Source organism: Mustela putorius, unplaced genomic scaffold, assembly GCF_011764305.1.
Source record: "Mustela putorius furo isolate JIRA1106 unplaced genomic scaffold, ASM1176430v1.1 tig00000095_pilon_pilon_pilon, whole genome shotgun sequence".
NCBI classification, from domain to species: domain Eukaryota; kingdom Metazoa; phylum Chordata; class Mammalia; order Carnivora; family Mustelidae; genus Mustela; species Mustela putorius.
Window position 1 is genome coordinate 22,436,032 of NW_025421280.1, and position 27,320 is coordinate 22,463,351.

General features: G+C 44.7%; 1 protein-coding gene across 5 annotated transcripts in view; it reads left to right on the forward strand.

Annotated features, from left to right (window-relative positions):
• USP4 (ubiquitin specific peptidase 4) overlaps window positions 1–27,320 on the forward strand; it is a 52,325-nt gene that overhangs the window by 16,316 nt on the left and 8,689 nt on the right. For 3 of the 5 annotated variants that reach the window (XM_004760659.3, XM_045079941.1, XM_045079942.1), the window contains 9 exons: window positions 12,039–12,179; window positions 13,005–13,122; window positions 17,896–18,069; window positions 19,672–19,830; window positions 20,640–20,864; window positions 21,604–21,687; window positions 22,773–22,867; window positions 25,149–25,340; window positions 26,001–26,089. In XM_004760659.3, the coding sequence (XP_004760716.1) occupies window positions 12,039–12,179; window positions 13,005–13,122; window positions 17,896–18,069; window positions 19,672–19,830; window positions 20,640–20,864; window positions 21,604–21,687; window positions 22,773–22,867; window positions 25,149–25,340; window positions 26,001–26,089 (1,277 nt within the window). Of the gene's footprint in view, window positions 1–12,038; window positions 12,180–13,004; window positions 13,123–17,895; window positions 18,070–19,671; window positions 19,831–20,639; window positions 20,865–21,603; window positions 21,688–22,772; window positions 22,868–24,406; window positions 24,504–25,148; window positions 25,341–26,000; window positions 26,090–27,320 lie in introns of those variants that run through there. The other 2 variants (XM_004760661.3, XM_004760660.3) reach the window with 2 other exon arrangements.

Genomic DNA, 27,320 nt, shown 5'->3' on the forward strand with positions numbered 1-27,320 from the left:
CGGATCAATGAAACTAGGAGCTTGTTCTTTGAAAGAATTAATAAGATTGATGAACCTCTGGCCAGACTTATCAAAAATAAAAGAGAAAGTACCCAAACAAGTAAAATCATGAATAAAAGAGGAGAGATCATAACCAACACTAAGGGATCATGTTATAAGCAATTACATGTCAACAAATTAGGCAGTTTGGAAGAAATGGATGCATTCCTAGAGAAATATAAACTAACAAAACTGAAACAGGAAGAAATAGAATACCTGAACAGACCCATAACCAGCAAGTAAATTGAAAGGCTAATCAAAAATCTCCCAACAGGCAAGATTCCAGGGCCAGATGGCCTCCCAGGGGAATTCTACCAAAGATTAAAAGAAGAAATAATGCCTGTTCTTCTGAAGCTGTTTCAAAAAATAGAAATTGAAGGAAAATCTCCAAACTCTTTCTGTGAGGCCAGCATTACCTTGATCCCCAAACCAGACAAAGACCCCACCAAAAAGGAGAATTACAGACTAATATCCCTGATGAACATGGATGCCAAAATTCTCACCAACATACTAGTCAATGGGATCCAGTAGTACATTAAAAGGATTATTCATCATGACCAAGTAGGATTTATTCCTGGGCTTCAAGGGTGGTTCAACTTCCACATAGTAATCAATGTGATATGCTATATTAATAAAAGAATAAGAATCATATAATCCTCTCAATAGATGCAGAAAAAGTATTTGACAAAATATAGCTTCCTTTCTTAATTTAAACTCTGCACAGTGTAGAGTTGGAACATACTTCAGTATCATAAAAGCCATCTACGTAAAGCCCACAGTGAGTGTCATTCTCAATGGGGAAAAACAGTTCTATAAGATCAGGATGGGATGTCTGGCATCCCCCACAGCAGGGATGTGCATGATCACCGCTGCTCTTCAACATAGTACCAGAAGTCTTAGCCTCGGCAATTAGACCACAAAAATAAGTCAACTGAATCAGCAAAGAAGTCAAACTCTCACTCTTTGCAGATGACATGATAATTTAACCCAAAATTGCTGGAACTCATACAGGATTTCAGCAGAGTAGCAGGATATAAAATCAGTGCACAGAAATTAGTTGCATTTCTATACACTAACAATGAGAAGAAAGAGAAATTAAAGAGTTGACCCTTTTTGCAGTTGCATCAAAACCCATAAGATATCTAGAGATAAACCTAGCTAAAGAGGGGCATCTGGGTAGCTCAGTCAGTTAAAAGTCTGCCTTCCACTCACATCACGATTTCAGGATCCTGGGATTGAGCCCCAAGTTGGGCTCCTCACTCAGGAAGTCTGCTGCTCCCTCTCCCTCTGCCCCTCCCTGCTGCTCTTGCTCTCTCTGTCCCAAATCTTAAAAAACCAAAACAACAACAAAAAAACCTGGTAACCAAAGAGGCAAAGGATCTGTCCTCAGAAAACTATGCAACACTTATGAAAGAAATTGAAGGCACAAAGAAATAGAAGAACATTCCATGCTCTTGGATTGGAAGAACAAATATTGTTAAAATATCTGTGCTACTTAGAGCAATCTATATATTCAGTGTATTCCCTATCAAAATACCATCAACTCTTCACAGAGCTGGAACAAATAATCCTGAAATTTGTATGGAACCAGAAAAGACCCCAAATCACCAAAGAAAAGTTGGAAAAAACAAAACAAAACACAAAAGCTGGTGGCATCATCAAGGCAGTATGGTACTGGCACAAAAACAGGCACATAGATCAGTGGAACAGAATTGAGAACCCAGAAATAGACCCTCAAGTCTCTGGTCAACTAACCTTCAGCAAAGCAGGAAAGAATATCCAGTGGAAAAAAGAGAGTCTCTTCAACAAATGGTGTTAGGAAAGTTGGACAGCCATACGCAGAAGAATGAAACTGGACCGTTTCCTTACACTATACACAAAAATAGACCCAAAATGGATGAAAGACCTAAATGTGAGACAGTCCATCAAAATCCTAGAGGAGAGCACAGGTGGCAGTCTCTTTGACCTTGGCCACAGCAGCTTCTTGCTAGATACATTTCCAGAGGCAAAGGAAACAAAGGCAAAAATGAAGTAATGGGACTTCATCAAGATAAAAACTTTTGCACAGCAAAGGAAACTGTCAACAGAACTTAAAGACAACAGACAGAGGGGGAGAAGATATTTGCAAATGACATCCAGATAAAGGGCTGGTATCCGAAATCTATAAAGAACTTAACAAACTCGGGGCGCCTGGGTGGCTCAGTGGGTTAAGCCGCTGCCTTTGGCTCGGGTCATGATCTCAGAGTCCTGGGATCGAGTCCCACATCGGGCTCTCTGCTCAGCAGAGTGCCTGCTTCCTCCTCTCTCTCTGCCTGCCTCTCTGCCTACTTGTGATCTCTCTCTGTCAAATAAATAAATAAAATCTTAAAAAAAAAAAAAAGAACTTAACAAACTCAACACCTAAAGAACAAATAAGCCAGTCAAGAAATGGGCAGAAGACATGGACGACATTTCTCCAAAGAAGACATACAGATGGCCAAGAGACACATGAAAATATGCTCAACATCACTTGGCATCATTGAAATACAAATCAAAACCACAATGAGATACTGCCTCACAGCGGTCAGAATAACTAAAATTAACAAGTCAGGAAATGACTTGTTGGCGAGGATGCGGAGAAAGGGGTATCCTCCTACGCTGTTGGTGGAAATGCAAGCTGGTGCAGCCACTGTGGAAAACAGTATGGAGGTTCCTAAAAGTTGAAAGTAGAGGTACTCTGTGACCCAACAATTGCACTACTACTGGGTATTTACCCCGAAGATACAGAAGTAGTGATTTATAGCATCAATGTTGACCATAATCAACTATGGAAAGAGTTCAGATGTCCATCAACAGATGAATGGAAAAAAGATGTGTCATAGATAGATATGTAGATATAGATATAAATATAGTAGAATATTATGCAGCTATCAAAAAATTGAAATCTTGCCATTTTCAACAGTGTGATGGAACTAGAGGGTATTACGCTAAGTGAAATGAGTCAATCTGAGAAAGACAATTATTTGATCTCAGTCATACATGGAATTTAAGAAACAAAATAGGATCATAGGGGAAGAATAAAGTCGAAATCAGGGAGACAAACCATAAGACTTAATTATAGGAAATAAACTCAGGGTTGCTGGAGGTGGGTGAGGGATGGGGTAACTGTGTGATGGCCATTATGGAGGGCACATGATTTAAAACAAATAGAAAGGCTTTACTGGCCATGAGCCAGGGAATGTGTGTGGCCTCTAGAAGTCCCTAGAGCCTCCACAAAGAAACACAGCTCTTTAGCTCAGTGAGAATCATTTTCAATTTCTGACCTGCAAAATTGTTAAGACAATAAATTTCTGTTGTTTTAAGCCAGCAAGTTGTTGGTAATTTGTGACAGCAGCAGTCAGAAGGCTAGCCTAGATTGCTGACTCCCTTCTTGGAACTGGAAGTGCCACAGAACTGAGAGAAAATTACTTAAAAACTGTGAGGACCCCCCCCACCCCCCGGCCAGGGGAGACAGAAGGTGGGTCTGTGAGGTAGGGTTGACAACTTGGGAGTGGAAGAGGCTGGATATACTGGCCAAAGAAGACTGTTAGGTTCTGCCTTCTTTTCCCAGTGTTGCTTTGTCCCATCTCTTCCACACCTTGTGGTCTCAGATTCCAGTGAAGGGAGATAGCTTTTGGAAAAGAGCAGTGCCTCCTTGAATTTGCCTGAAGGTTAGATTCTTCCTGCAAAGTGTGTCCTGTGGCCAATGAGCCCAGAGCGAGATTCCTGAGGTACACTCTTCACTCTCCTAAAAGTTCCAGACACTGGTCTAGATACTGAGGATACAGTAATAAAGTTTCTATTCTCAAGGAACAGTAAGTAGACAAGAACAACCCACAGGTACAATGGTTTTTAAGTATTGTGGGAAAAAAATCAGGGAAGAAAATCAAGTGCTAGGCTTTGGGAAGGAGCAGGTTTGTGTTTGTTTGTTTGTTTGTTTTTTAAAGATCCTATTTATTTATTTGACAGGCAGAGATCACAAGTGGGCAGAGAGGCAGGCAGAGAGAGAGGAGGAAGCAGGTTCCCTGCCGAGCAGAGAGTCCGATGCGGGGCTCCATCCCAGGACCCTGGGATCATGACCTGAGCTGAAGGCAGAGGCTTTAACCCACTGACCCACCCAGGTGCCCTGGGAAGGAGCAGATTTAAGTAGGGTGATAGGCCTCTCTGAGGTGCCATTTGAGCATGGTCACAGCAGAAGTGAGGGACTCAGCAGTGAGTGGAATGATTAATGAGAATAAGATTGTGAGGCTGAGGTGCCAGCCACAGTGGACGTTCTGAAGCCAAAGCAGGCTTTGTTGAAGACTGGTGGGAGTTTGTTGGGGCTGATGGCTGGAGGGTTTAGGGGACAACGTGGGGAGCCCCATGGATCTTGTGAGACTCTGGATTCCATGTGTACCTTGGGGGTGGTGGTGGTAGAGAGTTTGTTGGAGGCAGTGCAGTGAGTGGAGGAGTAGTGTGGTCTCACTTGGTGAATAGCTCAAGGGAGCCATAACAAGTAGCTGACAGGTATAGTCGAATGAAAAGAAAATGGCTCATTGATGGCATGTGCTAGTGGGAGCATAATCTGTGCTCCCAGCCTCCTGGGAGCATGGAGTAAGCATGATGAGTATCATCAAGGAAAGCAAGTGGGGACATGAAACAGGAATAAGGAGGCATTCTTGGGACCAAAGAATTTGGGAGATGGGTTGAGTAGCAGAATGGATGTCGCTAAAGAGTGAAGAAGTTGGAAGGTCAGGTCTAAGAATTCTGTGCAGCATTAAGAGGGATAGAGAGGCGAAAGATAGGCGGAGCGAAGTGCTATGGAGGATGGAGTAGAAATGTCAACATTTGTGTAATAGGAATCTCCGAGGCAGAGAGGAAGTGACCAGAGGAAGGGGAGGAAAATGTCTGAGGTTATAATGACCCAGAGTTTCCCAGAAATCATGAAAGAGGAAAGGTCTGAAATTTAAATAATGCTAAACACAACAGATGGAAGGAAGAAATCCCACGCCTAGACACTACAGTAAAAACCTGACAACGAAGATGTAGAGAAAATTTCAAATCTTTTTGAAAGACAAAGTCACAGAGGAATAAGGGGACTAGTATCAAACTTGTCAGTAGCAATAATGGACCTAGGGGGAAAAAATATTGGACCTAGGAGAGACTTTTTCAGGATCAAAGTAAATAACTTGAAAAGCAGAATTGTGAATCCTGCTAAACTTATTTAAATGTAAAGTTGAAATACTTTTTTCCTTTAGCATAGCTGACATTGGAAGGTTTTCCACACCGGGCTCCTGAGTGGAGGAATTACTTTTAGAGCCCAGGGGCATGTGGTAGAATCAGTAATGTGAGAGAGAGCATGCTCATAAGGAAGTGTTCTGTTGGCCAGAAAAGCAAGGGCTTTGGGACTTCGGAGTGAGCAAAGATTTCTGACAGAAGACACAACACCAGAAACCTTGGAGGAGGAAATGGGTAGAGGGGTAACTGGCTTTTAAAAATGTTCACTAGAGAGTAAAAAGGCAAGCCATAGGGTGAGAAAAGATATTTGCAAGAATATGTCTGACACATTGCTTATCTCCAGAGGTTTGAAGAAACGCCTCCCAAGTCAGTAAGAAAAAGTTAGGCAACCCCATTAGAAAAGGGGCAAAACATCTTGAACATTTAATTTACCAAAAAGGATGTCTGGATGGCTAGCAAGCATATGGGGAGGTATTAACCTCTGCAATCATCCAGAAATGGCAAATTAAAACCATAACACAGTGCTCCTGCACACCCACCAAAATGACTCAGTGAAAAAGATGGATAGTACCAAGTGATGTTGAGGTGTGGAGCACCTTGGATTGTTGGACCCTGCTGTTAGGGGATATAAATTGATGTGGTGATTTTAGGAAATTTGGCATCCCTTACTAGAGGAAGAATTATGTACATATTCTACAACTCTGTGAACCAGTCCCAGGCATACAGCCAACAGAAATACATCTCGTGTTCACTTAAAGATATGTTCAAAAATGTTCACGACAGTACTGCTTGCTTGTCGTAGTCACAAACTGGAGTTAAACCAGATGTCCAAAAATAGAGGGGATAGAGACATTGTAGTGTATTCACCCCATGAGAGTCTGTAGGGACCCAGTAGTGTTGTATGTCATGAACAGTGTTGAATGAGAGAAGCTGGACACAAAACGTGGCGTCCTATGTTCTCTTAATATCAAGTTTAAGAACAGGCAAAACTTACCCAGGGAACTCAAGGTCATGGGAGTGGTTAGTTATGGGAGAAATCATGACTCACAGAAGCATGAAGAGGACACTTGGGGTCTAGGGCTGTCCTGTTTCTATGTCAGGGTACTGGTTATGTAGATATAATCATTTGGTTCAAATTTCTTGATTTTGACATTCATGATTTATGTATTCTCTATGTAGTACTTCAGTAAAAAGTTGAATAATAGTAAGGTAGGTGTAAGAAAGCAACCCATCTCAATAACAGCCCAGAAGTTAATTCTGACTAATGCCAACATGGAAGACAAGTGAGGAAATGAGAGGCAGTACAGAGCTGAGAGAGATGGGAATGTTACAAGTCTAAATAGTTGATGGGCAAAAATAAAAACAGTTACAGGTTCTAATAAGTTAATGGAGTAACTGCCAGAAATGTAAAAGTAGAAAATATATCTTTAAAATAAGCTGTGTTGATTAGAAAAGGTTTGAAGGCAGTTTAAGAAAGATGATGCTTTAAGTCTTTCTAAGAGGAATTTCTGAGGTATCCCTGGTGGGTCAGTGGGGTAAGCATCTGCCTTCGGCTCAGGTCATAATCTCAGGGTTCTGGGATCAAGTTCCGCATCGGGCTCCCTGCTGGGGGGTGGATGGGAAGCCTGCTTCTCCCTCTCTTCCCTGTTTATGCTCTCTCGCTCGCTCACTCTCTCTCTCAAATAAGTAAATAAAATCTTGAAAAAAAAATTTCTGAGGCGGGCGGTCCAGTGCTGGTATCATTAGAAACCCAGCCGCTCTGTCATGTTATTCTGCTATGTGTAGCTTCTGCTTCAGAGGTTCTTCCGTCTGGGTTTAGGATCCTGAGCTGTTTGGTTACACCTGCATTCAGGTGACAAGGAGGAGGAAGGAAGGAAAAGGAGGGACCTAACCCTTCATTTTAAGGAAATTTCCCAGAAATCATACATAAAACATCTCTTTGCTTCTCTTTGGCCAATGATATGATCATACCTGGCTTCAGGGGAGCCAGAAAATGCCTTTTAGCAGGGTTGCAAGGTGTCTGGCTAAAAATTGGGTTTCTTGGGGTGGCTGGGTGGCTCAGCCACTTAAGTGTTTTCCTTCAGCTCAGGTCATGATCCCAGGGTCCTGGGATCAAGCCCTGTGTCATGCTCCCTGCTCAGCAGGAAAGTCTCCTTCTCCCCTTTCCTCTGCCCCTACTTGTGATCTTTCTCTCCCTCTCGCTCACTCTTTCTCTCAAATAAATAAATAAAATCTTTTAAAAGATTAAAAAAAACTGGGGTCCTAAGGAAAAAGGTTAGAATAACTTACTGGGAGACAAAATGGGGGGACCCCTCTTTTTCTTCTCTGCTCTACTGGTACTCGCCACTACATGTGTGTAGGTTTTTCTTACACCATCCAGTTCTCTGACACCTGTTGTACAATTTCACTCAATTCTAGCACAGTCTACCTGGAAGTACCATCAGATCCCACAGGTTAAGGTCTCAGTCCATCAGAACTGGCCCAGTTCCAAGTCCAGGTTGTTTCCTTTGCTTGGGATCACCGGCTATTAATCAGAGGTTCCTGTGATCCCTGCTTGGACTTGAAAATTTGCCAGAACAATTCACAGAACTCAGGAAGACCAGTTTGTCAAGAAAGGCTATAACTCGACAACAGTGAGATGGAAGAGGTACCAGGTGGGTATAGGAAAGGGGTGAGGAGCTGCCCTCAGTCATTCCAGCATTTTGGCACCTCCATATTTTCACCAACCTGGAATTTCTCCAAAGTTCTCATACTGCAGGGATCTTTGTGCAGGCCTCTTTAAGTAGGCATGGTTGATGAAATCATTTAGTCATAGTAACTGAACTCAGATTTCCAGCCCTTCTTCCCTCTCCAGGGGTTTGGTGTTGGGCTGCTACAAGTTCCAACCCTCTTATCACATGGTTAGATCTTCTGACAAGCCCCATTCTTTGTGACTTCTTAAAAGTCATTAATGTAGGGGCGCCTGGGTGGCTCAGTGGGTTAAGCCGCTGCCTTCGGCTCAGGTCATGATCTCAGAGTCCTGGGACCGAGTCCCGCATTGGGCTCTCTGCTCAGTGGAGAGCCTGCTTCCCTTTCTCTCTCTCTGCCTGCCTCTCCATCTACTTGTGATTTCTCTCTGTCAAATAAATAAATAAAATCTTAAAAAAAAAAAGTCATTAATGTAAACTGAGGTGGTTGAAAGGGGTGTGTTGGAAATAAAACATTCCTTTTGCTTTTAACACTGAAGCTATTTCACGAACCAAGGGCAGAAATGCAAGGATAACAAAGGATGCTCCCATCACTCATTACTGAGGAAATTACTGAGGGACTGTGTGCCAGGAATTTTGGACAAGACCAAAATACATATTTCTTATTATTTTTTAAAAAATACATATTTCTTATAAATTACAGTACCAAAGACAGCTAGGAAACTGCCACACCTAAGAAGGGAAATCGAGGGCAGGAAGTAAAAAAGAACAACTGAGAATTGGTAATTAGAAAACATGAGATAAGGAGGCTGAATTAAGGACAGCTTGAAAAGTGATTAAAATAACTATAAATGGGTTAAAATCATTCATCAAAACTCTGATTGGATTTTTTTTTTTTTTTTAAGATTTTATTTACTTGGGAGAGAACATAAGTGGGGTTTGGGGAGGAGAGGGAGAGGGAGAAGCATGCTTCCCACTGAGCAGGGAGCCTGATGCGGGACTCAGCCCCAGGACCCTGGGATCATGACCTGAGCCAAAGGTGGATGCTTAACTGACTAAGCCACTGAGGCAACCCAAGATTTTAGAGAGAGAGAGCACAAGCAGAGGGAGGGGCATAGAGAGAGGGAGAAGTGGGCTCCCTGGTGCCCTTGGTCCCATAACCCTGGGATGATGACCTGAATCAAAGGCAGACACTTAACCAACTGAGCTACCCAGGTACCCTTTTTGATTGGATTTTCTTAAAACAAAAAAACAAAAAAACAGCAATGCATCTGTCAAGCAGACACAGGTTAACCTTGAGGGAGTGGTAAAATGTGACAAGCGAATTTGTTATTCAGGGGAAGTCATTGATTGGCCTATCCCCCCCCCCCCTTTTTTTTTAACCCACCTGTAGAGTAAGTTTAATGTGTGTTGTGTTAGGAGAACAGCATAAATTGTGTTCGGCTCTTTTATTAGTGAGGGCCATCTTGTAAATTCTGAACATTTTAAGACGATCTTCTCTTCCTAGTGGATTGTGCAAACCTTTGTGTTCTTGCTTCCAAAGTTTTTTGTAGAGCAGGCCTTCCTTCCCTCTCTCTCTCTTTCTGACTCTGTCTCCCTCTGACTTTACTTGCCTGAGGTCTCTAATTCCTGGTTAACTGCACCATGGCCCCCTTTTGAGGCTGCCTGCCCAGAAGTAGAAGAGGACAGTATTCTTGAAGTGGAGATGTGGGAACATGCTGACGAGGGTTAACAGCATTGGTGTGGGGAGAGCACAGCTTAGGGTGTTGGGTGTTGTGAAGGCAGTGAGGATTCCAGTAAGAGTTACCTTTTTCTTTCTTTTCTTCTTCTTCTTCTTTTTTTTTTTTTTTTAAGATTTTATTCTTTATAATCTCTACAGCGAATTTGGGGCTCAAACTCAAAACCCTGAGATCAAAGTTGAATGCTCTACCAGTAGAGCCAGCAAGTTCATTGTTACCACTAGCCAACCAGTTCATTGTTATCTTAATGATAATGCCAGGTGCTGGTCTCTGGTTACTTGAGGTCATCTCTAAAGGGTGGGCTTGTCTGCAAGAGCAGCTTTCAGCCTGGAGAACATCTGAGAAGCATGCAGAGGTCAGTGGAGCAAGTAGGGGAGGCATGAGTGTGTTACAGGACCTGGATCTTGGGTTCAGGGTATGTTCTAGTTGTGACTGGTAAGGACTAGACATGCCCAGAAGCAGGAAATAACTGGGTGAAAAGCTACTGAGAGATGTCTTTTAAAGGAGCAGAAGCATCCTTTGGAGTTGTAGCCTCTGTTTTCAGAGTGTTCGTGGCATGAGACCCAGTGAGGTCTTGCCTCAACTAATCTGTACCCTGGAGCTTAAGATGCTTCCCACCTGGGGCACCTGGGTGGCTCAGTGTGTTAAAGCCTCTGCCTTTGGCTCAGGTCATGATCTCAGGGTCCTGGGATCGAGCCCCGCATGGGGGTCTCTGCTCTGCGAGGAGCCTGCTAACTCCTCTCTCTCTTTCTGCCTGCCTCTCTGCCTACTTGTGATCTCTGTCTGTCAAATAAATAAATAAAATCTTTAAAAAAAAAAAAAGATGCTTCCCACCTGCGGTACCCCAGAATGTGTTCTAAAGCTGCCTGATGACAAGTGCCAATTGCCCAGGCGTTTCCTAGATAGTCACTTTTCTGCACAGAGGTCTTTTGTCTGTCAGGGGTGGAATTTAAGAAAAATTTGGTCTTGTGGCGTATGGGTGGCTCAGTTGGTTAACTGTCTGACTCAGTTCAGCATGATCTCAGGGTCCTGAGATAAAGATTCCCCCACTCCCACCCCTGCTCTGCATTTAGTGCTGAGTCCACTTGTCCCTCTCCCTCCCCTTCTGTACTCCCCCCACCTGCTCACTGGCTTTCTCTCTCTCTGAAATAAATAAATGTCTTTAAAAAAGAAAAACTTTGGGCGCCTGGGTGGCTCAGTTGGTTAAGTGACTGCTTTCGGCTCAGGTCATGATTCTGGAGTCCCAGGATCAAGTCCCGCATTGAGCTCCCTGCTCGGCAGGGGCATCTGCTTCTCCCTCTGACCTCCCCCCTGCTTCTTGTTCTCTCTCTCTTTCTCCCTCTCTCTCTTTCTCATTCTCTTCCTCTCAAATAAATATATAAAATCTTAAAAAAAAAAAAGATTTTCTTATGTAAATTTTCAAGCATATAAAAAGACATCCTTATGTAGTCATCATTGGATTTCTTTTGACTGAATTTACTCCGAAAACTACTGGCAGTATTTTCTAGAACATTTTAAACAAATGTCAATTAAAATTTTTCTTTGTTTCCTTTCATTTCAACCAGAAATGTCTGTTAAGGAATTGACAGATTTGGTTATGGCTTCTGTGGATCATAATCATATTTTGTAGTCTAAAAATAACCCCAAATCAAGAAGGAAAATCACAGTTATACATATTTGAAACAGAGCAGAATGATCCACTTTCTTCTACATGTTCTTATACAGATTTTAGTAGAAAATTGATAAAAAATCATACCAACTTAATGTTTGGGATGGCACTTGCATTTATTAATCAGAAAGTTGGTATAAATCTAAAATAAGAGATATTGTGAAAAATATTGAAACATAAGTTTGAAACAGAGGTTACTCACATTTGATAAATTTGAGGAAGCAAAACCAATTCTCCTTGAATAGTGTAGTAAAACCAAACTACCATTTTCCTGTTCTAGTGTACTCAGAGCCAGCTGCTCATTTCGGGTCAAGTATTTTGGGGATTTTCCTCTCTTTTTGCCTTTTTGTCTTTCACTGGTAACTCTTATTAGAGAAGCTTATGATTCATAAATCAAATCAGGATGCCCTAAAGACCAACTTTGTGGTTTTTCCTACTGAGAGATTGGGTGGGCGACCACATGGATGAATGAGACCAGGAAGACCAATTAATTTTTTGATTCACTTAAGTAAAATTAATCTTGAAGTACTATGACAGTAGGCCTTTGGCAATTTATTTTAAATAACTGGATATGGAGAACATTTATTTCTTGAAAAGAGACCTAAGGCATTCTGTAGCGCTTGCTTTTTGCAAAAAGTCAGTAGCGTTGTCTCTGCTTCTCTCTCCCAGATCAAGCACTGCGCCTAGCAGAAATTTTCCTACCTCTCCAACATCATCAGCAAGTCCCTATTCCTCAGTGTCTGCCTCTCCCATTGCAAATGGTGATAGCACTAACACCTCTGGGATGCACAGCTCCGGTGTCAGCAGGGGGTAAGAGCAGGCCTTTTCACTTTGCTTCCCTCCCTCTGAGTCCTTTTCTAGCCTGTGTCTGGAGAGCTCCTCTGCTGCAACACTAAGCCTAGTTAGGCTTCCCTTTGGGAACATGCTGCATGTGTTTTCTCTCTCCATTTCATATCCACTGTAGAGTATGTCTCCTGCTTCTCACTTACATTGCTTGTCCTTAGATGAGCTGCTGTTTTGCACACAGCCTAAGTCACTGGTGGTCCTGGGGAGGGGTCACCACTTTTCGTGCAAAAGGATGGTGGCTGTATCACAGCACAGTAATAGCGCTGAGGGAATGGTTCTCCGCTGAGGGGGATCCCTGCCTGTTTCCCCCTCCTTTGTGCGAGCATCTCATGAGCGCCTGCCACATAGCACAGACTGAATGGAGGAGGAGGAAAGTGAGGTGAGAGTGTGCGTGAATACTCAGGCACAGTTAGGACAAAGTGTGGCCTGGTGAGTGGTAGCAGGTGTGAGCTCTTAATCTTGGTAACCACATGTTCTTCCGTGAAGTCACGTGGCAGTTAGCCTTCTAGAGGGAAACATAGTTAGCATTTGCCAAAAGCCTGAGAGTAGAGAACTCGGATAGCATTTCTCCCCTTAAGGATGTACTTACCACCTGCTGTCGTGTCAAATCAGGGGCAGGGGTGGGAGAAGGAGAGTGGCTGGAGGGCTGGCTAGGGGTGTAGGAAGAACTCGTATCATGGAATTATTACCAGATAGGGATTGCAGAGGCCCTGGAGGAGCCCCACAAGGTTTCCTGAGGGCATGTGTGCAGCACTCGCTTTTATTGCTGATGTGGCTTGTGTTTTCCAGTGGATCTGGCTTCTCTGCTTCGTATAATTGTCAGGAGTCGCCATCGTCTCACATTCAGCCTGGGCTCTGCGGACTTGGAAACCTGGGGAACACCTGCTTCATGAACTCCGCTTTGCAGGTAGAGGGGAGAACTGTCATCTCAGTAACACTGCTTCTTCACAGGACTGGGGCGTGATTAGGAAAGGCATGCTGAAATGTTGGGGGGACCCTTTACCAGGGATCCCTGCCTACCCTTTGTTAGTACTTCAGGAATCCCTGTCAGGGTACCTCCCACTGGTTAGTACAGAATGGCCTTTCGCTGTTAATGGCCCTGAATCAGTCCTGGGGTTGGTTTTACAGAAAAAGTATTTTGAATTTTGTTGGCCACTAGGGATGATCTCCCCAGAAAATATCAGAGTACTTGCCCAGTTGGTTTCTGATGGGATGAGAATTCACTGCACCAGTGATAGCTATCTAATCTCATGCCTCTGATTGTGCAAAATCCTAAAGTCCTTCCTTTGATACTTCATTTGTTTGTTGATCAAATATTTATTGGGGACATTCTGTGTGACCAAACTGTGGTAGACGTGGGCTGGAGTTAGAGTCCAGCTGCAGAGTTAGGAGGGCAGAGTTCCCAAGACTGCCTTCACTTCTTTTTTTTTTTTTGGATGCAATCAGCAAGAGGTTCTTTATTGTTACGCAGGCACCTGCGGGTGGTCAGCAGCTCCTGCTAGCTGAGCACCTTTTTTTTTTTTTTTAAAGATTTTATTTATTTATTTGACAGAGAGAGATCACAAGTAGGTAGAGAGGCAGGCAGAGAGAGAGGAGGAAGCAGGCTCCCCGCTGAGCAGAGAGCCCGATGTGGGACTCGATCCCAGCACCCTGAGATCATGACCTGAGCCGAAGGCAGCAGCCTAACCCACTGAGCCACCCAGGCGCCCCGACTGCCTTCACTTCTGATCCCAGCTGCAAGTTTGGGAGTCCCCAAGACTGCCTTCAGTTTCAATAATTTGCTATTATATATATATTTTTTTCTTTTTAAAATATTTTATGTATTTATTTGACAGACAGAGATCACAAGTAGGCAGAGAGGCAGGCAGAGAGAGAGGAAAGGAAGCAGGCTCCCCGCTGAGCAGAGAGCCTGATGCGGGGCTTGATCCCAGGACCCTGGGATCATGACCTGAGCCAAAGGCGGAGGCATTAACCCACTGAGCCACCCAGGCGCCCCAATAATTTGCTATTATATTAAGTATTACATTATTTAAGTCAATAATTTTTTATATTTATATTTTTAATTTTAATAAAATAATATTTAATATTTTACATATATTTTAAATAAAGATGTTAATTTTTTTGGAAATCTTTATTTAAATAAATAAAACTATTATACTCACAGTCGTAGTTTATTATAGGGAAAGGATACAAGTTAAAATTAGCCAAAGGTTGGAGCAAATCAGGAGCATCCGGGAGGGTCCCCAGTGTGGAGCTTCTGTTTTTCTCTCCCTGTGGAGTCAGGATGCATTACTTTCCTGGCATTGATGTGTAACAGTAAGCATGGGGTATTGCCAAATATGTAAACTCACCTGAGCTTTGGTTTCCAGAATTTTTTTTCTTTTTTAAAGATTTTATTTATTTATTTATTTATTTGTCAGAGAGAGAGAGAGAGAACACAAGCAGGCAGAGTGGCAGGCAGAGGCAGAGAGAGAAGCAGGCTCCCCACTGAGCAAGGAGCCTGATGCGGGACTCAATCTCAGGACCCTGGGATCATGACCTGAGCCGAAGGCAGCAGCTCAACCAACTGTGCCACCCAGGCATCCCGGTTTCCAGAATTTTTATTGGTGATTTATCACATGGCATGATTAATTAATTGCCCAGGTGGTTAAACTCAGTCTCCAGGTAGACTAATACCATGTGACCCAAGGCCCCCCCACCCTCATCCCCTGCTTCCCCAGGCCACGGTGGTGGTTTTTCTCGAGAGGCTGGTTCTCACCCTAAGATGACAGTGTAAGTATGGCCACCGCCCCCCAACGTGAGATTCTCCACAACACTGGAATCACAATATTAGATTCTCCAGTATGACTGATGACCTCCAGACAAACAAAGATATTCCTGTCAGGGATAACATTCCAGGTGTCACCAGAGTACTTTCCAGAAGCCAAGGACAAGGGGCACCTGGCTGGCTCAGTTGGTAGGGCATGTGACTCTTGATCTCAGGGTGGTGAGTTCAAGCCCCATGTTGGGTAGAGCCTACTTTAAAAAAAAAAAAAAGATAAAAATTGTACAAGTACAGAAGCCAAGGGCAAGAGCCAGCCTTTCTCTTTGGGCAAGGTGATGCTTTACTATACATAGAGACTCAGTGGTCAGCAAATGAGACATGGTTTTTGTACTCACAGAACTGACAATCTAACTTGGAAGTTTCATGGAGTAGAAAGGAAAAAATAAAAACATATGTAAAAAAATAGTTGACTCTTAGGTTTGGAAATTATTTTTTCCCACTGTGGTGAGATGAGAAGAGCAGAGTACTGAAGAAAAGAAACTTGAGATTTGGCTTTTCATGGGTAGGTTTTTCTCAACTCTTTGTATCCTCAATTACCCTCAACTATTAAATGAAGATAATGATAATGAGGATGTCTATAGCTCTACATGTAAATTTTTGGGGAAAATGATTAAATTCCATCATTTAGGTTTTTTTAAAGATTTTATTTATTTATTTGACAGAGAGATCATAAATAGGCACAGAGGCAGTCGGAGAGAGAGGGGGAAGCAGGCTCCCCACTGAGCAAAGAGCCAGATTCGGGGCTTGATCCCAGGACCCTGAGATCATGACCCGAGCTGAAGGCAGAGGCTTACCCCACTGAGCCACTCAGGTGTCCCACCATCATTTAAGTTTCTATCTCTTAATGCTAGGGAAAGAACAAATGAAACCCAAATGTAGTGGGAGGGGGATAATAGAAGAGCAGGAATTAATGAAATACAGGGGTGATTAACACTGTATGTAGCCAAATGTGATTCTTTGAAAAAAAAAAAGAAAAATACTAATAAAACTGCCGTAAATGCTCAGGGTAACTGATGAAGAGGAAAAGAGAGAAAATATAAATGACTAAAGCTAGGAATGAAAGAAGAATATCACTACAGACCCTGTAACCATTAAAAAGATTAGAGGATAGTAAACTAAACCAGTATTGCAGTTTACGTTAAGTAAGTAAAATCTGAATACAATTAAATTAAGTTTTTAAAAAATTTTAAAAGATATGAACATAGCAAAACATCTTTATGGCAGTAAGATGGTTTAGATGACAAGTTTGGACAAGTTGCTTAGAAAAGCATAATTTATCAAACTGAGGAAGAAATAGAAAATATGAATAGTCCTGTATTTGTTAAAGAAATTGACTCAGTAATTAAAAGCTTTACAACAAAGAAAATTCTTGTTCTGGATGGCTTTATTGGTGAATATATTCAAGGATTTTTTTTTTTTAAAGATTTTACTTATTTATTTGACAGATCACAAGTAGGCAGAGAGGCAGGCAGAGGGGAGGGGGAAAGCAGGCCTCCCTGCTGATCAGAGAGCCCGATGCGGGACTCGATCCCAGGACCCTGAGATCATGTCCGGAGCCGAAGGCAGAGGCTTTAACCCACTGAGCCACCCAGGCACACCATATTCAAGGATTTCAAGCAAGAAGTGGTACCAGTCATATAAACTCCTTCAGGAAATGGGAAAAGAAGGACAGTTCCCTAAATCATTTTACAAGGCAGCATACTCTGATACCAAAAATTGACAAGGAATCTTTTTTCCCTGAAATTTTATTTATTTATTTATTTTTAAGATTTTATTTATTCGACAGAGCACAAGCAGGGGTAAGTGGCAGAGAGAGGGAGAAGCAGGCTCCGCACATATCAGGGGGAGCCTGATGTGTTACTTGATCCCAGTACTGTGAGATGATGACTGAGCCAAAGGCAGTCACTTGACAAACTGAGACACCCAGGCGCCCTCTAAAATTTTATTTTTAAGTACTCTTTACACTCAGTGTGGACCTTGAACTCACAACCCTGAGATCAAAGAATCATGTGCTCTACCAACCAAGCCAGTCAGCACTTGCGACAGGAATTTTTAAAAAAGGAAAATTTTTGATGGTCATATCTCACTCATTATTGTAGTCACAAGTAATGTAAATGAAAGTTTAGCAAATCAAAGTCAATGATGTTTAGATGAAAGTGTAGAACAAGTACGATTTGTACCAGGAGAACTGTTAGTTTGACGCCTGAAAAATTGATGTGTGTCACTTAGCCAAGTCACAGACAGAATAAAGGAGAAAACCATATGACCATCTCAGTAGATGTAGGAAAAACACTTGGTCAAACTAAGTTTTTGAATTTGAAGAGTTAAAATTAATATGTACACATGCATACTGATGTTATTCATTATTCCTCTGCCTTCGGCTCAGGTCATGATACCGGGGTCCTGGGATCAAGCCCCACATCGGGCTCTCTGCTCAGCAGGGAACCTGCCCCCCCCACGTACTTGTGATCTCGGTCTATCAAATAAATAAATAAAATCTTTTAAAAAAAATCTCAAAATCATGATGTTAAAAATGAACCATCCTTCATTGAATAGAAAAGTATTCTATCGGGCACTTGGGCCATTCAGCTTTTGCCCTCTGGTAGTTATTTCAGAGACAGTTCTTAGACAGTGAGCGTGAACCCCAACACCATGTCCTTGGGAGGTTAGCTGCAAGGCAGGCCACCAACTTGCACTTTTGGGAGGCTGTCCCTTACAGTTGTGAGCCTTGTGGAGAGTCTGCGGAAAACTTCCATTTTGTTGGGTGTCAACCCTCATTGGCCCTTAATAACTTGGTTTATCTTCATCTCTGTGTGCTTCAGAAGGGGTGTGAGCTCTGATCCTGTTCTCTTTCAGTGCTTGAGCAACACTGCACCGCTGACTGACTACTTTCTTAAAGATGAATATGAGGCTGAAATCAACAGAGACAACCCTCTGGGAATGAAAGGGGAGATTGCAGAAGCCTATGCAGAGCTCATTAAACAGATGTGGTCTGGAAGGGACTCTCACGTGGCACCTCGCATGTTCAAAGTAGGTTGCTGTAGATACTTCCTTTATTCCATTTTGGGGAGAGTGATTTGGTGTTATTCCATTTGCATTTTGGAGTTAAGATGGGGGTCCGAGATGAAAAGCCCCACTCAAAGAGATCCTCCTTTTCTGTTGACCAGGCATTTGGCACATGGTTACTCTAAGTGACCTCAGCCCCCACCTGTGGGCTGGGGCTGCTGTAGAGGGCATTTGTAGGCTGGTTGCTCAGAATGCTGTGTTCTGTGGTGCCAGTTTTGAAGTAGGAAACATCCTAAGCCAGGGTGTAACAGTTCAGTTTAATTTCCAGTATTATCTGAAGGGTACTCCCAGGTTCTCTGAGCCTGGACCCTATACCCACTGTGGGCCGCCTAAGTCAGGAACTGGGTTGGTACTCCAGGAGTGTGGTGTGAAAGTCAGTTCTCACTTGGATCCCTTGGCTAGGAAGAGTGGGTGAACTGCAGTGGGCTCTTGGAGCAACTTGGGCTTTCCCTTGCCTTAAATATTTTTTCCTATTGAGGGGAAGGATTTTGCCTTCATATTTTGAAATCTGAGAGACCCTGTTTAGCCTGCATCAGTGGAGTTTAAGGAACCTTCATGAAGCTCGTGGTAGGAAAAGAGAGGCTGAATTTTTATTCAAAGGAGAGGGGGGTTGTAGCACCTTGGCTCAGTAAGAAAATTTAAATGGTTTATTGAAATTAAAAACTAATTCTTTTTACCCCTGTGGTCACATTAATCCGTGGGAGATACATGTAAATTACTGTCCCCATACCATGAAGTCAGAAAGAGACTAGAATCAGGTTAGGGTTCTTGATGATGGACGTTTTTCCTCTCTGCACTGTCTGGTATGGCAGCCAGGCAGCCTCTTGAAATGTGGTTCGTGTGGGAAAGGAACTGAATTTTTTTATTGTATTTAATTTTAATTTCAACAGTCACATGTGGCCTGTGGCTGTGGTACTGGGCAACACAGGTGGGAGAGCATGGATCGTCCAACATCAGGATTCATCGGAACCTCTGGGGGAGGGGGGCTTGTTAAACCCAGACTACTGGACCTGTCCTCAGAGTTTCTAATTCTGTAGGTCTGCACTGGGCCCAAGACTGTGCTCTCCTGGCAAGTTCCCAGGAAGCTGGTGGTGCAAGTTGGGGACCACACTCTTGAGGATTGTGGATGCAGAAGAGTGCAGGGCAGGCAGTCATTTAAGGACAGGGGGGCTGTTAGGTACAGGAGGATTCCTCTGGCTGATGTAGATGCTGTTTGTGAAGTTCTCGTGGAGATTCTGAACCAAAGAAGGACATAAGAGAGGGATTTGTGTCGGTCCTTGCAAGGTGTTTCCCCCTCGGGGTGCCCCCCTTCACTTACTCTTCTTTTAGGGGAGTGGCCCAGGGGCCAGGTCCGCTGTTGTCCTGGCTTTTGATCTGAGCCCTCTCTCTGGCGAGAACTACTGGCCTCCTTTAGGCTCTGAGGAGTTAATTGGGCCGCTCGGCCAGAAGATGTTCTCCCTTACTGTCCCAGCTGACCCTGCAACGTTATTTTTGATGGCAGGTTCTCATCTGACTTCACTGGTTCTTTAAATCTTATGCCTTCTGATGTGATTGCTTTTGTTGTAGACTCAAGTGGGACGTTTCGCCCCTCAGTTTTCTGGCTACCAGCAGCAGGACTCTCAGGAGCTGTTAGCTTTTCTTCTGGACGGACTACACGAAGATCTGAATCGAGTAAAGAAGAAACCCTATCTGGAGCTGAAGGATGCCAATGGGCGGCCAGATGCGGTATGATGTTGAAGATTTTTGAACAATAACTTTTCATGGAAGTTGCCTCCTACCGAAAGTTGCAGGGACATTCTTTTGGTCTTTGAGTATTGGTGCCAGGGCCCTGGTTGCCTTTTGCTGTTGATGACATGGACACAGGCTCTGGTAGAGAAATGCATTTCAGGTCAAAAAGAGGCAAACTCTAGTTACTCCTAATTCTCCTGCTTGGGGCTCTTGAAGTCAGTGTCTGTTTGTGGAGTGTAATTCCATTGCTGAACCAGAAACTAGGGCAGTCTGAAAACCAAAGTGACTCTAGTGTGGGCCTTGGGAGTGTCACTGCTCTCATTAAAATACATACATTATTATTAAAATAGTTTATTATTAACATTATTAAGGCACTGATTTTTTTTGCTTCTACTTTCTGATCTATGGAAAGGGAATTTCGTATTTAACTTTACCCTATCACATTGGGCTTAATCATATGAAAACTTTAAAGTTGTATTTATAGCTTGAAGGAAAGACTATGAGTTGACTGAATTAGCTGAACTATAGTATAAATTAAAACCTCACTGCAGGGGTGCCGGGGTGGCTCAGTGGATTAAAGCCTCTGCCTTCTGCTCAGGTCATGATCTCAGGGTCCTGGGATTGAGCCCCGCATCGGGCTCTCTGCTTGGTGGGGAGCCTGCTTCTCTTCCTCTTTCTGCCTGCCTCTCTGCCTGCTTGTGATCCTGTCAAATAAATAAGTAAAATCTTTAAAAAAAAAAAGGGGGGGGATAAACAACTGAGGTGTGTTGAGAATGTCTTACTTATCTTTATCTTTATCCTTCCAGGTGGTGGCGAAGGAAGCCTGGGAGAATCACAGGTTAAGGAATGACTCTGTGATTGTGGACACGTTCCACGGCCTCTTCAAATCTACTTTGGTTTGCCCAGAATGTGCTAAGGTTTCTGTGACCTTTGACCCATTTTGCTATCTAACTCTGCCACTGCCCCTAAAGAAAGATCGAGTCATGGAGGTCTTTCTGGTTCCTGCTGACCCTCGCTGCAGACCTACCCAGGTAAGGGGATCTGCACCCTAATGCTACCCCTCACCGTGGGACTCTGAGTGTGGCTTCTTCTGCCAGCTGCCTCTGAATCCCTGTGGCACTGGCCTGAGTGTGTGCCCCTGGCCTCCGTCAGACCTTTTTGTGATCCTCTGTCACTCAGGGAAGGTTGTGAAGGTTCTCTGGGCTTCTCTGTCACTGCCCGCCCCTGCTCCATTCATTCAGCTAAGATAATATGACTGATCTGCTGAGTGGTCCTGGCATCTGTATGCTGGGAGGCAGCAGCAGGGTACTTCTTGGTCAGTCAGCCCCGAGAGTCTACTAGAACAGAAGGCCAGATGGTTGGCATGGCCCCCGGCTCTTAGTGTCCCGCCCTGCTGCAGGCTTACTGGAGGACTCTACTGCTTCGTCTCCTGGCTTTCATATCTTCACCTCTTATAGATGCCATCATGTGGCAGTCTGTAGAATTTTCCACCATTCCTTAAAGGAGGTAGTAGATGACTGCCGAAAGTGAAGACTGAGAGAAAGCAATATATAGAAGGGAAAGAGATGGCCGGGCTCCTCTGCTGCTGCCCAAATATGGAGGAGGATGCTGAGGCAGAGGACTTGCTGTTTGCTTCTGACCACTCCTCAGGGCCCTGACCGCATGTGACTCATAAGAGGTCATCTTGCACTCTGTGATGCCTGCTTCAACCAGTTCATATCCACCCTTTGCAGAGCACCTTTGTCACCCCTCCCATCTTTCTTTTTGCAGTACCGTGTGGTTGTGCCACTGATGGGGGCCGTGTCTGACCTGTGCGAGGCTCTCTCCCGGCTGTCCGGCGTTGCTGTGGAAAACGTAAGGCGGGGGGGTAGTCAGTGGCGCTCAGCCTACTGGGGCCATTTCATAGTCCTTGGGAGTGTATTTTCAAACTTGGAGCCATGTTTAGGGGGGTAGTTCTTATTGGCCAACACAAACATGATTATGTATAGATGCCTCAGACCTCCTGGCCCTCACTCACTGTGCACACTGTGTCTGAGATTGTCCCTACAGCCACGGGGAACACTTTCTCCTCCATTGATGGCACACTAGTCATGATCAGAGGGCCAGGAGTAGGGCTCTGCTCTTAGCTTTCCTGCCCCTTTGCTCATGACCTTTTCTGTGGTATGAGAAGCTGGAAGTTCTTTCCTGCCCTCTTGATAGAAATCTTTATTTATTTATTTTTAAGATTTTATTTATCCATTTGACAGAGAGAGACAGCGAGAGAGGGAACACAGGCAGGGGGAGTGGGAGAGGGAGAAGCAGGCTTCCCGCTGAGCAGGCTCGATCCCTGGACCCTGGATCATGACCTGAGCTGAAGGCAGATACTTAATGACTGAGCCATCCAGGCGCCCCAGAAATCTTTATTTGAAAGCACCTGCCCTCGCTGGGCTTTCCGTGAGGCTGGCCCTGTGTGGAGGTGGGGAAAGTGAAGATCCCTTCCTCCATCCTCCTGTATGCTCTGAGTCCCTCCCTTGTCCCCGTGCTGGTCAGTGTCCTTGCTCAGCCCCACTCTCCTGGAACCCTGCTGGTTTTAGGCAGTTGTATAGTTGGGGTTTGGTGTGTTCAGCTATGTGCTGAGGATGGTTTCAGAGACTCCTGGCCCCGGGGACACTCTGAAGATTTCTGGATGACTACCAGTCTCTGGTCAGCACTCGTTCCCCACCATCCCTACCACTTGAGGGCAGATCCCATTGTAAACCTCAGGACAGATGTCACCAGCCTGTTTTCTGCTGGTGGCAGTCATGTTGTTCTCCCTTGGGCCTTGGCCCCTGAGTTCTGGGGCTGGTGGCCTGGCGGTCTCTCTGGAGGTCACACTGGCAACACATTGTTTTCATTTGCTTCTGGTTGTACGTAGAGGCTCTTAACCATCTTGTAATTTTTCTGTTACTGTTGATTCTTAGATGGTGGTCACAGATGTATATAATCACCGGTTCCACAAAATTTTCCAAATGGATGAAGGTTTAAACCACATCATGCCTCGGGATGACATTTTTGTGTGAGTACTCAGTGGCTTCTGCTGCAGGGTTGCAGGAAACATTCTAGAGGCTTTGCCTTGTAGGTGTCTCCAGAGCAGAAGATCTGGTAGTCAGTGCTCAAGTGGCTTTCCCCTGACTCCCTGGCATAAGGGATGGATGTTCAGAGAACTGTGGGCAGCCGTCAGCGCTAAGCACCTCCTGGCACTTCAGAGCTGGGCATTCCAGATAATTCTTTTTAGCACGGACATAGCCTTTTGTCAACAGTTACTACCTTTTAAGAAGACCTGTGTAATGGTTCTACAGGTGGACTTTCTGCCAGAAATGCTTTTCTCAAGAAGACTTAGAGCTGTGCAAGGGGCCATGGGAAGTTGAGAGAAGGGATGTGGTATAGGCAGTGGCCCCATGGACAGGTGGTTTCAAGAATGACAGGGAGGGTTGATAGAAATAGCCTTTTCCCATTCTAACATTCTGTAAGCTCTGAGACTTAGTTTTCTCATCTGGGTGGGGATAGTACACTGTCAGCTCTAGAGGCCTCCTGGACCCCTTCCAAGTCCCCTTACTTCAAGGCCCTGTAACTGTGTTTGTGTTCCTCTCCCAGGTGGGGTGGAGTGGAACATGAGCTTGCCCGAGCTCCCTGACAGCCACTTGCTTGGGGAAGCTCAGATGTGGACCACACCGATGCTTTTTCTCCCTCATTCCCTCTCACTGGAAACTTGAAATTTTTAGGATTGTTTTGGTTTGTGTTTTGGTTGAGGAATTGCAGTACGCAAAGGAGGTCTTTCCTTCCCTTTAAGTTTTCGGGCCTGCAGCATCTAGATCACTCTAAACGGAGTACTTGACCACATCCAAGATCCTGGTTCTGTTCACACTTGTGTACTTGTGCCTTCCTGCTCACAGCCATTTTCGCTCACTTTACAAACGGAGGGCACCAGGGCTCATGTTGGCCATTGGGCTAAGGCTGTCCATTTCTGAGCCCAATTCTGAACAGCGTCTCCCCTCAGTTCTAGAAACCAGTGTTTGCACCAGAGCTTAGAGGAACTGGGGCATTTTCATGTGGGGAGCTTGGCAAACCACCACCAATGAAAGAATTTGTGGAGGCCCAAGTGCTAAACATAAGGAAGCAAATTGTTTTAAAGATGAAGTCGTAATTGTCATGAAAATACGCTAGTACTGTGAATATTTTTTGAGCATGTGGAACACTGTGCTGCTGGGTTACTGAAATCTCCCCACTGCCCTCTAAGGTGGGTAATCCCATTATTCACTGAGTAAGCAGAATCAAAGGGGAGCAATTAGCTCTGTTACAGCAGCCAGAAAGTGACAGCGTCAACATGGGATCTGGGCCAGCCTCGCGCCCAAGACCTGGTTCTTGACCCTAATGCTGGATGGTAGGGCCTTTACCTAGAGCACGTCTTAGACATTTTTATGAGTTGTTCTTAGAACTCCTCCTGCACATACTTCATTTAGGATCGTTTGCCAGGCATCTGGGGAGGGTTGTGTGTGTGTGTTTGTATTTATAGTTTTCAAAAATTGAATCAGTAAGTTTGTGTCTCCCCCTATAGGAAGAGGGAAAGACTACAGTCGGTTGCCAGCAATTTTGGTAACATCTGTTCCAGGATAAAACATCTATAAATCTCCTCAATCCCATGTATTCACTAAGTAAGACACATTTTTCAAAATCATTGATTTGTATTTAGCATTTTCTTTGGTTATCTCTAATTTTTAAAAAAATAAATATGATTCTTTAATTTCAATGTTTTTGAACAAAGATGGCAGTAAGTTTTAGAAATTTGCTTCCTTATTTGAAATAAAGAATCTTTGCCTAATATTCTGGGTATACATTCTTGTATGATATTTGGTTTTATTAAAGGTCAGGGCATGTAGGAATAACCTTTTTAAAACTTGAGCTCCTTGGTTACAAAAGATGATGAACTTGGTGGCCAGGCACCGCCCCCTCCCCCCCTCCCCAGGGCCTCTATGTCTACAGTGATGGTCCAGATGATGATGGCTGTCATCTGTGTTGAGTTCCATTTGAAGGACCACAGAGTCGAGGCCATGGTTGGGGGAAGAGAATCATGTTAGCCCCGAGTCCCAGGTTGTGTAGGTTCACGTTTTACTGACAGTGACCCTTGGGATTGCTGACCCAGCTTCTAGAATCATCTTGGAAATGATTTATCCACCTTTTATACTGAGGTGTGGTTTGTCCCAGCAACCACAGTCCTGGCCACCACGTAGCTGCAGCTCAGATCTCTGCTGCTCGTAGTGGCCCACTGCTGAAGGTGCCTTCTTGTGTGATTGACATAGGTACGAGGTCTGCGGCACCTCTGCTGATGGCTCTGAGTGTGTCACGCTTCCAGTCTACTTCAGGGAAAGGAAGTCCAGGCCGTCGAGCACCTCGTCTGGGGCCGTGCTGTACGGGCAACCACTGCTGGTTTCTGTTCCCAAGCACAAGCTGACCCTCGAGTCTTTGTACCAGGCTGTTTGTGAGCGGATCAGGTGGGTTTCAGGAACGCTTTTTGCTTGTTACCTAAAATCGCAACGGGCCCAGCCACAGTAGTGACCCGCACACCACCACTCCCCACCCCCCACCCCACTCCAGCCCCGCACTGGGTGCCTGTATTGGTCCTGTGAAAAGGTAGTTGGGCCTGCCCCCTGGCAGCGCCAGGACAGGTGCTGTGGAGACAGGGCGTCTGACACCTCTTAAGCGCCGTGACACTGGGAACCTCAGCTTCCTCTGTGGTCCCTGGAATTGTGTCTGTTGCACTTGTCAGTCTTTGGGTTTAGGCCGTCTAGTGCTTTGATGTCAGTTTGTGTTTGAATACAGTTTCCACAGTACTTCGCTATCATTTTGAAGCTGGCGATTAATGTTACTGAGAAATATTTCTTTTAATGACGGTGCCACGTGACATTCGTAGAAGACTCGAAACAGACATTCACAGATGATTCAGAGTCTCCAGTGACTTGGTATTTAAACATCTTTTGGGTTTGTCTCAGTTTCTTGAAGTACTGAGCCATCCCTCGATTTTAAAGTCCTTTTAGTTACCTGAATGGCTCTGTGAATGGCTGTATGTCAGTTGTAAACCATGTTTAGCTGAGTAGTGGAGAAAAACAGGTAAATGTTATGGCTAACAATAATTCCTTTTCCTTTTTTCGCAGCCGCTATATAAAACAGCCTTTGCCTGAGGAGTCCGGCGGCTCACCCTTGGAGCCGGGGGCATGCAATGGCTCCAGGGGCAGCTGTGAAGGTGAGCACTCGCCACGCAGTCACTGACCAAATCCCTCCTGACTTCCCTCTTCTTCCAAAGGTGCACACACGGGAGAAGGAGGCTGTAAGGCTGGGTGGGCGCTATGGCTGGAGAGGAGGCCTGGGAACCCCCTCGCACCCGCTCCACGCTGCCAGTGCCTGTTGTACAATTTGGGCGCCTCGTGGAATCTCTCAGACATGTAGGCTGGCTTTCACCTCAGGTGGAGCTAGCCTGACAGGACTGAGTGACTTACCCAGAGTCACAAGGCCAAGTCAGGAATTGATTCTGGTCCATTGGTGCTGGCAGAGTGGGTGCTTAGCCAGGCCTTGACGGCCTCCATGACCTGGCTTCCATCGGAAGAGTTATCATGTTGGCCTTTAGCCGTCACTCTGGTGTGGCAGCGCCACTGTGAAGGACAGGAGTCCTGGCCAGCCAGTCAGAGGGCAGAGACAGTTTCTTGAGTGTTTCCTTCATTCTACCCAAGAAGCTACCTGTGATTGGTGACTTGTGATAGCCCCCGCTGCGGGAGCAAAGCAAGCCACCGTGTGCAAAGCGGCCGGCCAGGCTGTTTGCAGGAAACCCCGAGCGCTCGCTGTCCTCCCGTGGCTAAAGGCTCACAAGCTCATCTCTGACAGGGAGCTGTGTCACTGCATCATGGTTGCCACCCTTCTTTTTGGGGCCTCTGTGACTTAGTGGGTTTATCACTATAAAACCACAAATGTCCTCCAACTTATTGCTATAACTTTTTAGCTGCAAATCCAAATGCTCAGATTTCTCCAGGACATGCACAGTCTTGGAAAGTGAGAGTTGGTATTGGAAAATGCCCATAAGGCTCCGTCCTCACGGGATATTGCAAATGAGAAGTAATTTAGCTTGAGCGTTTAGTATAGTCCTCTGTTATTCTTTTTTTTTTTTTTTTTTTTTAAGATTTTATTTATTTATTTGAGAGAGAGAGAAACCATGAGAGGGGAGTGGTCAGAGGGAGAAGCAGACTACCCGCCGAGCAGGGAGTCTGATGTGGGCTTGATCCTCGGACTCCAGGATCATGACCTGAGCCGAAGGCAGTTGCTTAACCAACTGAGCCACCCAGGTGCCCCAGTCCTATGTTATTCTTACCCAAATATCATGTTCTCCCACTAGGGATGAAGAGGAGGGTGTTTTCTGCTCAGGCCTCACATGCTGAGATGGCAGAGTAGCCATGGCAGTGTCCGAGCAGACCTGGGGTGACTTG